Source organism: Oryx dammah, unplaced genomic scaffold, assembly GCF_014754425.2.
Source record: "Oryx dammah isolate SB20612 unplaced genomic scaffold, SCBI_Odam_1.1 HiC_scaffold_26, whole genome shotgun sequence".
NCBI classification, from domain to species: domain Eukaryota; kingdom Metazoa; phylum Chordata; class Mammalia; order Artiodactyla; family Bovidae; genus Oryx; species Oryx dammah.
In genome coordinates this window covers 51,040,198-51,053,856 of record NW_024070210.1, presented here as the reverse complement: position 1 = coordinate 51,053,856, position 13,659 = coordinate 51,040,198, and the positions used below count along the sequence as shown (strand labels likewise).

The 13,659-nt window shown below is 37.5% G+C and overlaps 1 protein-coding gene across 1 annotated transcript in view; it reads left to right on the top strand.

Annotated features, from left to right (window-relative positions):
* Nucleotides 1–13,659, top strand: part of ADAM10 (ADAM metallopeptidase domain 10) — a 137,289-nt gene that overhangs the window by 81,895 nt on the left and 41,735 nt on the right. The window contains exons 5-6 of the mRNA XM_040226620.1: nt 1,025–1,125; nt 11,507–11,656. Of these exons, the coding sequence (XP_040082554.1) occupies nt 1,025–1,125; nt 11,507–11,656 (251 nt within the window). The remainder of the gene's footprint in view (nt 1–1,024; nt 1,126–11,506; nt 11,657–13,659) is intronic.

Below are 13,659 nucleotides of genomic sequence, written 5' to 3'. Positions count from 1 at the left end.
TGTTTTAGTGCTTCCCCTCTCACCCATGTCTTGGTATTTTATTTTGACAGTTCTCTTAATTATGGGTACTAGATTGAGTTATAAAATATGTTCATGAACTAAGGCGAACCTTAACAAGGGAGAAGTATGTGAACTGAGAGAGTGGAATAAACTTTTAAACGACTACACTAAATTGAACAGCTGTCTGTAAATAGAAACAATTCAGTTAAAGCAGAATTAATCACTGTTTAATTAGAAAGGGAAAACAAATGATGATAAAATAGTTACTGCTTTCTAAAGCATTCACTTGAATTATACATTGAAGAAGTTTAAACTCAGTCTACTTTTACCACGCCATGGAGCATGTTTCTAGATTACTTTCCTTTAAGGCTAGTTGGTATTCATTGAAGGAATTCAAACAAATAAATATTATATTAGCCTAACTAGTTCCGATTGAAGTAGTTTTATATATTTGCAGAATAAGAAATTTAATGTGTTTGACAGGAAAGTTATAAATTACAAAATGAAGTAAATTGCAGTCTTAAAATGCTCTATTTATCTGAAGTGGGCAAGGTTTGGAAATTTAAATCCAGAATAAAGAATGATTATTATTCTTTTTTAGAACTCACAAATCATTTATATGAAAAAAGCCTAGAGACCAGTGATGTTGAAGGAGAACTTTGGAACCTGCCAAACTTTTTAAAAAAGGAAGTTTATTTATTTATTTGGCTATGCCAGGTCTTAGGTGTGGCATGTGGGATCTTTGGTTGCAGCATTTGAACTCTTAGTTGTGGGTTCTAATTCCCTGACCAGGAATCGAACCTGGACCTCCTGCATTGGAAGCATGGATTCTTAACCAGTGGACCACCAGGGAAGTCCTCACTTGTCATATTTTAAAATTAGAATACCTAGCAAAATGCCTTTCCCACTGGTGCTCCATAAGCATTTTGGCTTTCCTGAATTATGACGGGTACATTTTTGTTTATAAGATAATTGGTCATATCTTAACATGTGACAGTAATAGCATTTCTTCTTTGTGTTTTAGAGTATCCCCATAAATATGGTCCACAGGGGGGTTGTGCAGATCATTCAGTGTTTGAAAGGATGAGGAAATACCAGATGACTGGTGTAGAAGAAGTAACACAGGTAAGATTTTAATAACAAGTTTGTGTGTAAGAAATGAAAGTGAAGTTGTGCGTGTGTTTCTGTATTTAAGATGTGTGTTCTAGGATTTCTAAAATATTTATACTATTGTCAGGAAATATTTATATTTCTTAATGCTCAAAGAGGCCAAATAACTTGCTTATAATAAAAAAATGTGATGCTGAGATTTGAATACAGTCTGCATGACCCCCAAATCATAACATGTCCAAAATATTCTCTTACATGATTTATCATAAAATTAAAAGTATTCAATCTAAACATGTATTTCATATAAATGTCAGTGTTTGTATTAGTATGAAAATTAAAGTGACCAACTTCCCCAGGTTTGCCTGGGACATCTTCATTTTACCATTGAAAATCATGTGTCTAAGCAAACTCAGATGGTTAATTACCCTAATAAAAGTCACAGTGCTTTTAACATTTTAATTGTAAGTTTTTCTGCTGTTGACTATTGACCTTTGATTCTTTTTTGATTTTATTTTATTCATAGGTGTTAGTTTTGTAGTTATTTAAAACACAAGTTTAAACTTTTTAAAGTTTTGTTTTTATAGTAAAAACATTTATCATGTATTTTGAACATCCTTTCTAAAAGTAGTAGGGTAGATTAACATTTCTTGAGTCACAAATGCAAATTTGTATGTTTCTTAATCTGCAACATGGCATAAGATTATACCATTTCAAATGGGTCTTTCAAGTCTGAGATTTTATTCTTATATTCACTGAACAATTTTCTGTTGATCTCCCATATATTAGAATATCTGTGGCAGGTTCTGGAAATATGTGGAAATTAAGATGAAGGCTTATCCTCACAAAGTTTATGGTTTAATTGGAGACACAGAAAAATTGAAGGTAGTAAGAAATAGAGAATTAAGGTAAGAGTTAATACTTGTGGGTGGTATTCTACCCATAAAAAGACTAGTTAACTTAGCCTCGAAAGTGTTTGAGGACAATAATCAGAAACTAAAAGAATAAGGAGAAGTTAGATTGACCATGAAGAGATGGAAAGAGAAGGAACAGTGTATACAAGGCCAGAGAGATAGCAGTACCAGTAAAGAATTCGTAGCTTCAGGCTAGGGGTGAAAAACTAGAGACTGGGAGACTAATTAGAAGTAGTTGCAATTATTCAGTTGATAAATGATAGTCACTTGTATTGAGGTGTTGGCAATGTGGATAGATAGGCTGAAACTGTAGATGACTAGGTATAATAGAGTTTATCAGTGGCTAGATATAACATTAATATACAAAAGAAGGTTATATATTTTTTTATATTAGCAGTAGACCACCAATAATGTAATGCAAGAGTGGACATCATTAAAAATAGTGTCAAGAATATCATCTATCAAAGAGTAAATGTAACAAAGAAAGACCTATATAAGGAAAATTATAAAACTTTATAAGAAATGTTACAGGTGACTGATTTTATTATGGAGAGATACACTCCATCAGTTCCATTAATGGAACTGATAACTAATAGAAAAACATTAATTTTCTTCATATTGCTTTATTGATTCAATGCAATTCTGTGTAAATTACAACATGATTATTCATAGCACTTGATGGATCTAAAATGTTTCAAGAAAAAGTGAAGGCTAAGAAGAAATAAGGCCCATCTAAAGATGGTGAACAAGAAAAAGATTTACCCTGGAAGATATTAAGACTTACTAAAGTAACTGAGAGAATACTTTTAGCATAGGGACGAACAGATTGACCAGAGGGATAAAATTAATTGCCCAGGAACAGATCCATACAGATATGAAACTTTGTTATGTGGTAGATATAAAATCTCAAAGGGAAAATAGAGACTGTTGAATAAATGGAGCCAAAATAATGTTTATCCATTTGGAGAAAAAAAGAAGTTGTATATTTACCTCATATTATATTTAAAACAAAATTCGGTAAGTACCACATGTCTGAAACAAAAACTTAAACTTTGAAACTCTTAGTAGAACAAGTGGGTGGAAATTTCCCTTTCTAGTTATGCTAAACTGACTGGCATCCAACTAGCCATTCTGCAAATACAACTGGAAAAACAAAAACCAAAAAAAGAAAGCTCCAATTATTTTCAAATATTGGCCAACAGGCAATGCAGGATTGACATCCCTGAGAAAGGAGAAATAAATATCTCTGATTTCTATGACTTTTTGACTGGAGGCAAAATTTCAGGAATGGCACAATGAAGGGCACTTCAAGAAGAGTACGAAATGTATAGCACTCTTGCAGAGTTGAAGAGATAGGTTAAGATTCAGAAAGGCTGAGGTATCTGGATTTATGGACATAGAACCTGGGAGGACGAGGCAGCTAAGCTGATAAAAAGCTCTAGATACCTGCACAGTGGTCACCTTGAATCTTAGCTGGATTCCAACCTATGCACATACAGGGTGAGATTCTATGAGAAAACTACCCAAGAAAGAAAAACTACTGAGCGATCTATGAACTAAACGCCTATCAAAAATTGTACTTGGTAGAGGTCCCAGCCCACGCTTGGAATAGGCTAATCTCACCCTAGTCTAAAGGACTACTCCAGACTTGTCCTAACTAAGCTGAAAAACCAAGCTTCAGAAAGATCAAGTGCTTTTCAAGTAAATTAGCCATCTATCTTCTCACTGGAGAAGGGAATGGCAAACCACTTCAGTATTCTTGCCTTGAGAACCCCATGAACGGTATGAATAGGCAAAAAGATATGAAAGATGAACTCCACAGGTTGGTAGGTGCCCAATATGTTACTGGAGATCAGTGGAGAAATAACTCCAGAAAAAATGAAGACACGGAGTTAAAGCAAAAACAACACTCATTTGTAGATGTGACTGGTGATAGAAGCAAAGTCCGATGCTATAAAGAGCAATATTGCATAGGAACCTGGAATGTTATGTCCATGAATCAAGGCAAATTGGAAGTGGTCAAACGGGATGGCAAGAGTGAACATTGACATTCTAGGAATCGGCGACCTAAAATGGACTGGAATGGATGAATTTAACTCAGATGACCATTATATCTACTACTATGGGCAAGAATCCCTTCAAAGAAATGGAGAAGCCATCATGGTCAACAAAAGAATTTGAAATGCAGTACTTGGATGCAATCTCAAAAATGACAGAATGATTTCTGTTCATTTCCGAGGCAAACCATTCAATTATCACGGTAATCCAAGTCTATGCCCCGACCAGTAATGCTGAAGAAGCTGAAGTTGAACGGTTCTATGAAGACCTACAAGACCTTCTAGAACTAACAGCCAAAAAAGATGTCCTTTTCATTATAGGGGACTGGAATGCAAAAGTAGGAAGTCAAGAAACACCTGGAGTAACAGGCACATTTGGCCTTGGAGTACAGAATGAGGTGCAAGGCAAAGGCTAATAGAGTTTTGCCAAGAGAACGCACTGGTCATAGCAAACACCCTCTTCCAACAACACAAGAGAAGACTCTACATATGGACATCACCAGATGGTCAATACCAAAATCAGATTGATTGTATTCTTTGCAGCCAAAGATAGAGAAGCTCTATACAGTCAGCAAAAACAAGACCAGGAGCTGACTATGGCTCAGATCATGAACTCCTTATTACCAAATTCAGACTTAAATTGAAGAAAGTCGGGAAAACCACTAGATCATTGTATGACATAAATAAAATCCCTTACGATTATTCAGTAGAAGTGAGAAATAGATTCAAGGGGTTAGATCTAATAGAAAGAGTGGATAGATCTGATAGACTGCTTAGATCTGATAGATAGAAGAACTATGTTCGTGACATTATATAGGAGACAAGGGAGCAAGACCATCCCCAAGAAAAAGACATGCAAAAAAGCAAAATGGCTGTTTGAGGAGGCCTTATAAATAGCTGTGAAAAGATGAGAAGTGAAAAGCAAAGGAGAAAAGGAAAGATATACTCATTTGAATGCGGAGTTCCAAAGAATAGCAAGCAAAGATAAGAAAACCTTCCGCAGTGATCAGTGCAAAGAAATAGAGGAAAACAATAGAATGGGAAAGACTAGAGATCTCTTCAAGAGAATTAGAGATACCAAGGGAACATTTCATCCAAAGATGGACTCAATAAAGGACAGAAATGGTATGGGCCTAATAGAAGCGGAAGATATTAAGAAGAGGTGGCAAGAACACACAGAACAACTGTATAAAAAAGATCTTCAAAACCCAGATAATCACGATGGTGTGATCATTCACCTGGAGCCAGACATCCTGGAATGTGAAGTCAAGTGGGCCTTAGAAAGCATCACTATGAACAAAGCTAGTGGAGGTGATGGTATTCCAGTGGAGCTATTTCAAATCCTGAAAGATGATGCTGTGAAAGTGCTTCACTCAATATGCCAGCAAATTTGGAAAACTCAGCAGTGGCCACAGGACTGGAAAAGGTCCGTTTTCATTCCAGTCCCTAAGGCAATGCCACAGAATGCTCAAACTACTGCACAATTGCACTCATCTCACACGCTAGTAAAGTAATGCTCAAAATTCTCCAAGCCAGGCTTCAGCAATACGTGAACCATGAACTTCCAGATGTTCAAGCTGGTTTCAGAAAAGGCAGAGGAACCAGAGATCAAATTGCCAACATCCGCTGGATCATGGAAAAAGCAAGAGAGTTCCAGAAAAACATCTATTTCTGGTTTATTGACTATGCCAAATTCTTTGACTGTGTGGATCACTACAAACTGTGGAAAATTCTGAAAGAGATGGGAATACCAGACCACCTAACCTGCCTCTTGAGAAATCTGTATGCAGGTCAGGAAGCAACAGTTAGAACTGGACATGGAACAACAAACTGGTTCCAAATCAGGAAGGGAGTTGTCAGGGCTGTATGTTGTCACCCTGCTTATTTAACTTATATACAGAGTACATTATGAGAAATGCTGGGCTGGATGAAGCACAAGCTGGAATCAAGACTGCCGGGAGAAATATCAATCACCTCAGATATGCAGATGACACCACCCTTGTGGCAGAAAGTGAAGAAGAACTAAAGAGCCTCTTGATGAAAGTGAAAGAGGAGAGGGGAAAGGTTGGCTTAAAGCTCAATATTCAAAAAACGGCATCCGGTCCCATTGGAGACAATGAGAGACTTCATTTTTGGGGCTCCAAAATCACTGCAGATGATGCAGCCGTGAAATTAAAAAATGCTTACTCCTTGGAAGCAAAGCTGTGACCACCCTAGACAGCATATTAAAAAGCAGAGATATTACTTTGCCAACAGAGGTCTGTGTAGCCAAAACTATGGTTTTCCCAGTAGTTATTTATGGATGTGAGAGTTGGACTATAAAGAAAGCTGAACACTGAAGAATTGATGCTTTTGAACTGTGGTGTTGGAGAAAACTCTTGAGGGTCCCTTGGATTGCAAGGAGATCAAACCAGTCAATTGTAAAGGAAGTCAGTCCTGAATGTTCATTGGAAGGACTGATGCTGAAGCTGAAACTCCAATACTTTGGGCATCTGATGCGAAGATTTATTTCACTGGAGATAACCCTGATGCTGGGAACAATTGAAGGTGGAAGGAGAAGGGATGACAGAGGATGAGATGGTTGGATGGCACCACAGACTCAGTGGACATGAGTTTGAGTAAACTCCGGGAGTTGGTGATGGACAGGGAGGTGTGGCGTGCTGCAGTCCATGGTGTCACAAAGCGTTGGACACAACTGAGAGACTGAACTGAATTGAACTGATTAGAACGACGCTCAATAGTGCTTGTTAAAAAAGAACACTGAATGTAGATACTCAGTGATGTCACATTTAGAATGTAAGACGTTCAGGAAACATTGCTGGATGACAGGAAGCTCAAGAAGTTGAAATATGTGATCCATGATCAGGACAAAAAAAACAACCAGATAGCAACAGACTAGAAATTACAGGTATTAGCATACAAGGACTTTAAAATAACTATTACTAATATGTTTAAAAATTACTGAAAACAAAGAAAAGAGAACAGTGATTATAATGAAAGAATCAGTTATAATCCCCCTGTGAGGATTTAGCTAATAATGAACAAATAGATTTTCAAAGTTATGTGGAAATGTAAAGGATCTAGAACAGCCAAAAGAATTTTCAAGAAAGAACAAAAGCCAGACACTACCTGAATTTGAGACTTAACTATAAAGCTGCAGTCATCAAGATGGTATCATCCTGACCTCAGGATAGATTTATTACAGGTTATGGAATGGAATAGAGAGTCCATATCCAAATGGTCTGTTAAATTTCAGAAAAGTCCGAAAGTAATTTAAAGGACAGAAGAGTGGTCTGACAAATGAAAGGAAAAGTGAAAGTCACTCAGTTGTATGCAGCTCTTTGCAACCCCATGGACTATACAGGCTATGAAATTCTCCAGGCAAGAATACTGGAGTGGGTAGCCTTTCCCTTCTCCAAGGGATCTTCCCAACCCAGGGATCGAACCCAGTTCTCCTGTATTGCAGGTGGATTTTTTACCAACTGAGCTACAAAAGAAGCCCAATAATACTGGCGTGGGTAGCCTTTCCCTTCTCCAGCAGATCTTCCTGATCCAGGAATCAAATCGGCGTCCTCTGCATTGCAGGCGGATTCTTTACTGATTGAGCTATCAGGAAAGGTCTGACAAATAGTACTGTAAAAAAAAAAGAGAACCTCCACTTACACTGTTATGTGCTGTGTGCTCAGGCGCTTTAGTTGCTTCTGACTGTTTGTGACCCTGTGAACTGTAGGCCACCAGGCTCCTCTGTCCATGGGATTCTTCAGGCAAGAATACTGGAGTTGGTTGCCATTTCCTCCTTCAGGGGATCTTACCAACCCAGGGACTGAACTCTCATCTGCCTGCGTCTCCTGCATTGCAGGTGGATTCTTTGCCCACTGAGCCACCTGGGAAGCCTGTTTATACCATTATACCTTATACAAAATTGATAATAAATCTGCATAAAGGTAAAACATAAATTTCTAGATTGAAGCATAGAAATTTTTGTGACTTTGAAATAGAAAACAGTTTCTTAGGACACAAAAATAGCCTGCCCCCCATCCTCCCCACCCAAAATTACAAGTTTGACTCTGTTAAATTAAGAACTTCTCATTAGATATAGTTAAGAAAATGTAAAAAAGAAGCCACAGACTGTGAGCAAAATGTCAACAGTTCATATAAATAACAGAAGGCCTCTCCAGAATATAATAAGAACGCTTAAAGTGAAAGTGAAAGTCATGTCCGATTCTTTGCAACCACATGGACTATACAGTCCATGGAATTCTCCAGGCCAGAATACTGGAGTGGGTCCTTTCCCTTCTCCAGGGGATCTTCACAACCCAGGGATCGAACCCAGGTCTTTTGCATTGCAGGCAGATTCTTTACCATCTGAGCCTCAGGGGAAGCCCAAGAACTCAATTAAAAAGAAACACATAAACCTCAATTTAAAAATGGGCAAAAGCATTAAAAATAAATAAATAAATAAAAAATGGGCAAAAGCATTTGAAAAGACACTTGACAAAAGAAGCTATTAAAAATATTTTGTATTTTGAGATAGAGAAACTCTTTAATAAGGCATGAAATCATTGACTACTAAAAAATTGGATATTTCACTATATGAAAATTAAGAGCGAAGGACACCTTACAGTGAAGACAGTTATGAACTCTGAGACTATGTTAACAATACATGACATTGACAAAGAATTGTTTCCAAAAATAGAGAAGTAGTCCTCCTGCTTAGAACAGCTAATAAACCAACCTGACCTCAAAATATGAATATCAAAAAAATGTGTTTATGTTTATTTATATTTGTATCTGCATATGTGTGTGTCTGTTTCAAGGCATTAGAGAAATAACAGGGCTCTGAAGAAGTGTGGGGACAGATCTTTGGGGAGAAAAAGGGCACTTAGGAAAGTGCCCCTGACACTTTGGGCTACCTTTTCTCTAGCTTTATCTTCCAGTTCCTGAGTAGAAGTCTCCAGGTTCTGGAAGCTAATGATAGAAGTACTGTTTAGGGACTTTATGCTGGGATCGTGAGTGAAGGAAGGGCTGCGCTCTGGAAGTAAAAGTGAATCAGAAAGTGTTCTGCCTCCCCTCACAGGGGTGAGAGTTTCTCACCACATCTTCTTAATCTCTGACTGAATTAAGGTAATGGAGGATTACTAATGAACCGAGCCTCATTGCTTGCCAGAAGTGAAAATATTAATAGATCTTGAGAAAGATATCATTACTTGAAGCCTCAGATTATGTCTGTGATTTTCCATGTACGTTGTCCAGCCCGGAGTTCAAAATAATCAGCATATTAACAAATGAGACAGCATGGTAGAAGAGAGGGAAAAAATTATTTATCAAACGTTAGTCATTCAGGATTAAATGACAGGGTCTCTCTTGGTGGTATAGTGGTTAAGACACTACAGGGAGGATGGTTTTGATCCCTGGTCAAAGATCCCACATGCCTCATGGTATGGCATGACCAAAATATAAGTAATAGAAATTTAAAAAGAAAGATAAACGACAGGTGTACACCCTCAAAAAGGTTTAGCTGAGGTGTTAACAACCTAAAGGTATCTGAATAATGAAATGGTCAGATATAGATACAGACTTTATAGCATGTTCAAGTACATAAAGACAAAATTAAAAATTTCAGCAGAAAATTGGAAGTGAACAGAAGATCCTAATGGAAATTCTAGAACTGAAAAATATAGCAACAGAAACTAAGAATTTGATGAACTTAGACCAGATAGTATGTCATAAGAAAAAAGAGTAAACCGCTTAGAAACAAATGGGTAGAAAATACAGAAATGAGTTTAAGAGACATAGTGATACATCAGAAAGTTTTGAAGTATGTGTAATTGATATCTCAGAAGGAGAAAACCTGAGAGTGAAATAGAGACATGGTGGCTGAGATTTTCCGCATAGGACAGAGAAAATCAAACAACAAATTTAGTAGACCCTGTTGTTAGTGCAGGACAAATCTTTCATGAAGAAAATAATACTTTACACAGTATTAGAAAAGCCTGAAGACCAAAAGATACACTCTTAAAAACAAACAGTAAAAAGTCCAGTCACCTTCAAAGAAGCAGCAGTAAAAATGACAGCTCGTTTCTCATTGGAAACAGTTGAAACCAGAAGACAATGGAATGTGCTGAAACAGTAACTGCCATCCTAGAATGATGTACTGAGTGAAAATAGATAAAAGTACAATGAAGACAGTAACTAAGAGAACAAACATGGAGTTGTCAAGGGAGAAGGAAATTATAAAATGTGAGTGTAAATTTGGAATTGTGGCTTAAAATTTAAGTTGAATTCTCTATTACTGTCATTACAGTTCACTTAACACGGTGCTTTTAGATGTCAGCAAATATTTAAATCTTTAGATTCAATAGCAGTGTTACTTCTTTAAACAAATACTTACTGAGTGTCTGCCATTTGCCTGTGAAGTGTGTGTTGCCAGCTAGCAGTATAGTAAGAAGCAAACTTAGAGATAGTTTCTTCTTTCCAGAACTCATATTCTAGTGGTTGAAGTAATGGTGGTGGACTGGGCACAGAAAATAAATAACCACATGGTTAACTGTGATGGACATGGGTTCATGGTTCTGTGAGGTGTAAAATGGGTGATTTAACCTTTGCTAAGTCTGAAGAAAGACGTTGACTAGATCAGGGAAGGCAGTATCACCATGTGCAAAATACTCTGAAGGGATACAGATGATGTGTTGCAGGATTGGAAAGAAGTTCTGTTTAGCTGTAGCAGAGAGAGCTAGAGTTGGGTAGTGTTGTAAGGTCTCTCTGTGAAGTAATATGGAATGAGACAAAACTGAACAGGTAAACAGAGTCTGTAGTGTTGACTAGGTGGTACATATAAAGGGTTTATGATTTTATTCTTAGAGTGATAGGAAGTCATTAAAATACAGATGCAGATGGGTAATATTTTCAAAATTGTGTTTTGAGAAGATTGCAGTTTGAAGATCAGATTGAAGGTCAGCCATGGACAGAGATGGATTCCCATCACTTTCAGTGCAATACTCTAGGTAGTAAGTGATGGTGGCTTGGGCTAATGTGATGGACTAGAGGTAATGTGGGCAGATGCCCTAAGTACTTAGATGCTAAATTTGACACAGCTGGGTGATAGATTGGTAGAGGAAGATGTCAAAGTATTATAGACTACTGTAAGACTTGCTTTATGTGTATGTGTATACACACACACACACACACACGATTACATATTAAATGGTATGTTTTGAAAATGTTTCAAAGTTAAAGAATTGTTTGAATAAATAAATCATCTATACAGTAGAATATTACGAGACTGGAAGTGGTGTTTAGAAATTTTTAACAGTGTGAGGAAATAATAATAAAGTAGAAAATGAAATTGTTTAAAATGTATATCATTGATTATATAAGTTATGATAGTGAAACATGCTAATGATCAGAAATAACTCTTTTGACACATAGACACCTCAAGAACAACATGCTATTAATGGTCCAGAACTCCTGAGGAAAAAACGTACAACTGTAGCTGAAAAAAATACTTGTCAGCTTTATATTCAGACTGATCACCTGTTCTTTAAATATTATGGAACACGAGAAGCTGTGATTGCCCAGGTATCTATAATTTTGCTACTATTTTAGTTTTGATATGCTCATATTGTTTCATTATACCTGTATTTTCCTCTAAAAGTTAAAGTTCGTGCATATCTCATTTTGGAAAAGTAAAGAGAATGTATTTTCAGTTGTGATGTGATAAAATATGTAAGATAAGAACACAAATAACTGAAAGACCAGTTAGGATATTTTAGTGTTGTTCGAAAGAGAGATTTAAGAAAACGATTCCGTGAAAAAGATGCTGGCACTGGAGCTTAGCTTTGAAAACAGGGTTAGATTATCATTTGTGGTCTTAAAGGAGAGAAAGGTAGAAGAATCCTAATAAGAGTATTTAATTCTATTCTGTATTCTCATTATACTTAACACTCTGTGTGCTGTGTGCTTAGTTGCTCAGTTGTGTCTGATTTTTTGAGACCCCATGGACTGTAGCCCACTAGGCTGCTCTGTCCATGGGGATTCTCCAGGCAAGTATACTGGAGTGGGTTGCCATGCCCTCCTCCAAGGGATCTTCCCCACCTAGGGTTAGAACCCAGGTCTTCCCACATTGCAGACAGATTCTTTACTGTCGAGAAGCCCACTCTATAGCTACACTATTATCTGCATTTGTATCTTTTCAACCCTTCAGTTTAATTCAGTTCAGTCGCTCAGTCGTGTCCGACTCTTTGCAACCCCATGGACTACATGCAGCATGCTAGGCCTCCCTGTCCATCACCAACTCCCAGAGTTTACTCAAACTCATGTCCATTGAGTTGTGATGCCATCCAACCATCTCATCCTCTGTCGTCCCCTTCTCCTGCCTTCATTCTTTCCCAGCATCAGGGTCTTTTCAAATGAGTCAGCTCTTCGCACCAGGTGGCCAAAGTATTGGAGTTTCAGCTTCAACATCAGTCCTTCCAATGAACACCTAGGACTGATTTCCTTTAGGATGGACTGATTGGATCTCCTTGCAGTCTAAGGGACTCTCAAGAGTCTTCTCCAACACCACAGTTCAAAAGCATCAATTCTTCAGTGTTCAGCTTTCTTTATAGTCCAGCTCTCACATCCATACATGACTACTGGAAAAACCCTTATTAAAGTATAAATTTTTTGGAGATACTCTTCAAAATATCCTTCATTTTGAAGGTATCCATTGAGTTTGATTAATGTGTTTTGAGTCCACGGATTTGAGATTGAGATGGTGGAGGTGTCATTAGTACAAATGGTGAACTTGTTTTGTTGGTGGTAATGAACTTACTTTTAGACATGTTTTAAAAACCCGTGTACATGATTGTCCCTTTAGGGTATTGAAAATATAGGATTGAAGCATGGGAGCGGTTAGCCTTGAGCTTTCTGCATGGAGTTTAAGGGTTTAAGAGATAGTTAAAACAAGGAAAGAGAATGAAAGGGAGAGAATGAAATCAAAAGGGAAGGAACTGGGAGATAAAATTTCTTTATAGTGAGTAGGATGATGAGGAGAAAACTATGAGCTAAAATGTAATAGTTAAAGAGGTAGGAGATAAAGTAGGATCAATCAAGGAATAAGAAAAGTTTCAAATTAAATGCATAGCCAGTATTCTCATATTTGGAGATATCAAAGAGAATGACTTCAATGTGTTAATTAACTTGGTGGGAGGGATCCTTTCCCAATGTGTGTGTTTGTCAAATTGTCATGATGTACACTTTAAATATCTTATGTTTAATTTGTCGATTATACCTCAGTGAAAAAGACCCTGATGCTGGGAAAGTTTGAAGGCAGGAAGAGAAGGGGACGACAGAAGATGAGATGGTTGGATGGCATCACTGATTAAATGGACATGAGTTTGAGCAGGCTTCAGGAGATAGTGAAGGGCAGGGAAGCCTGGCATTGGATGGTTGGATGGTATCACCAACTCAATGGACATGAGTTTGAGCAATATCTGGGAGCTGGTGATGGACAGGGAAGCGTGGTGTGCTGCAGTCCATGGGGTAACAAAGAATTGGATATGCCTGAGCGACTGAGCTGCCTGACTGATCTGAATGCTGAA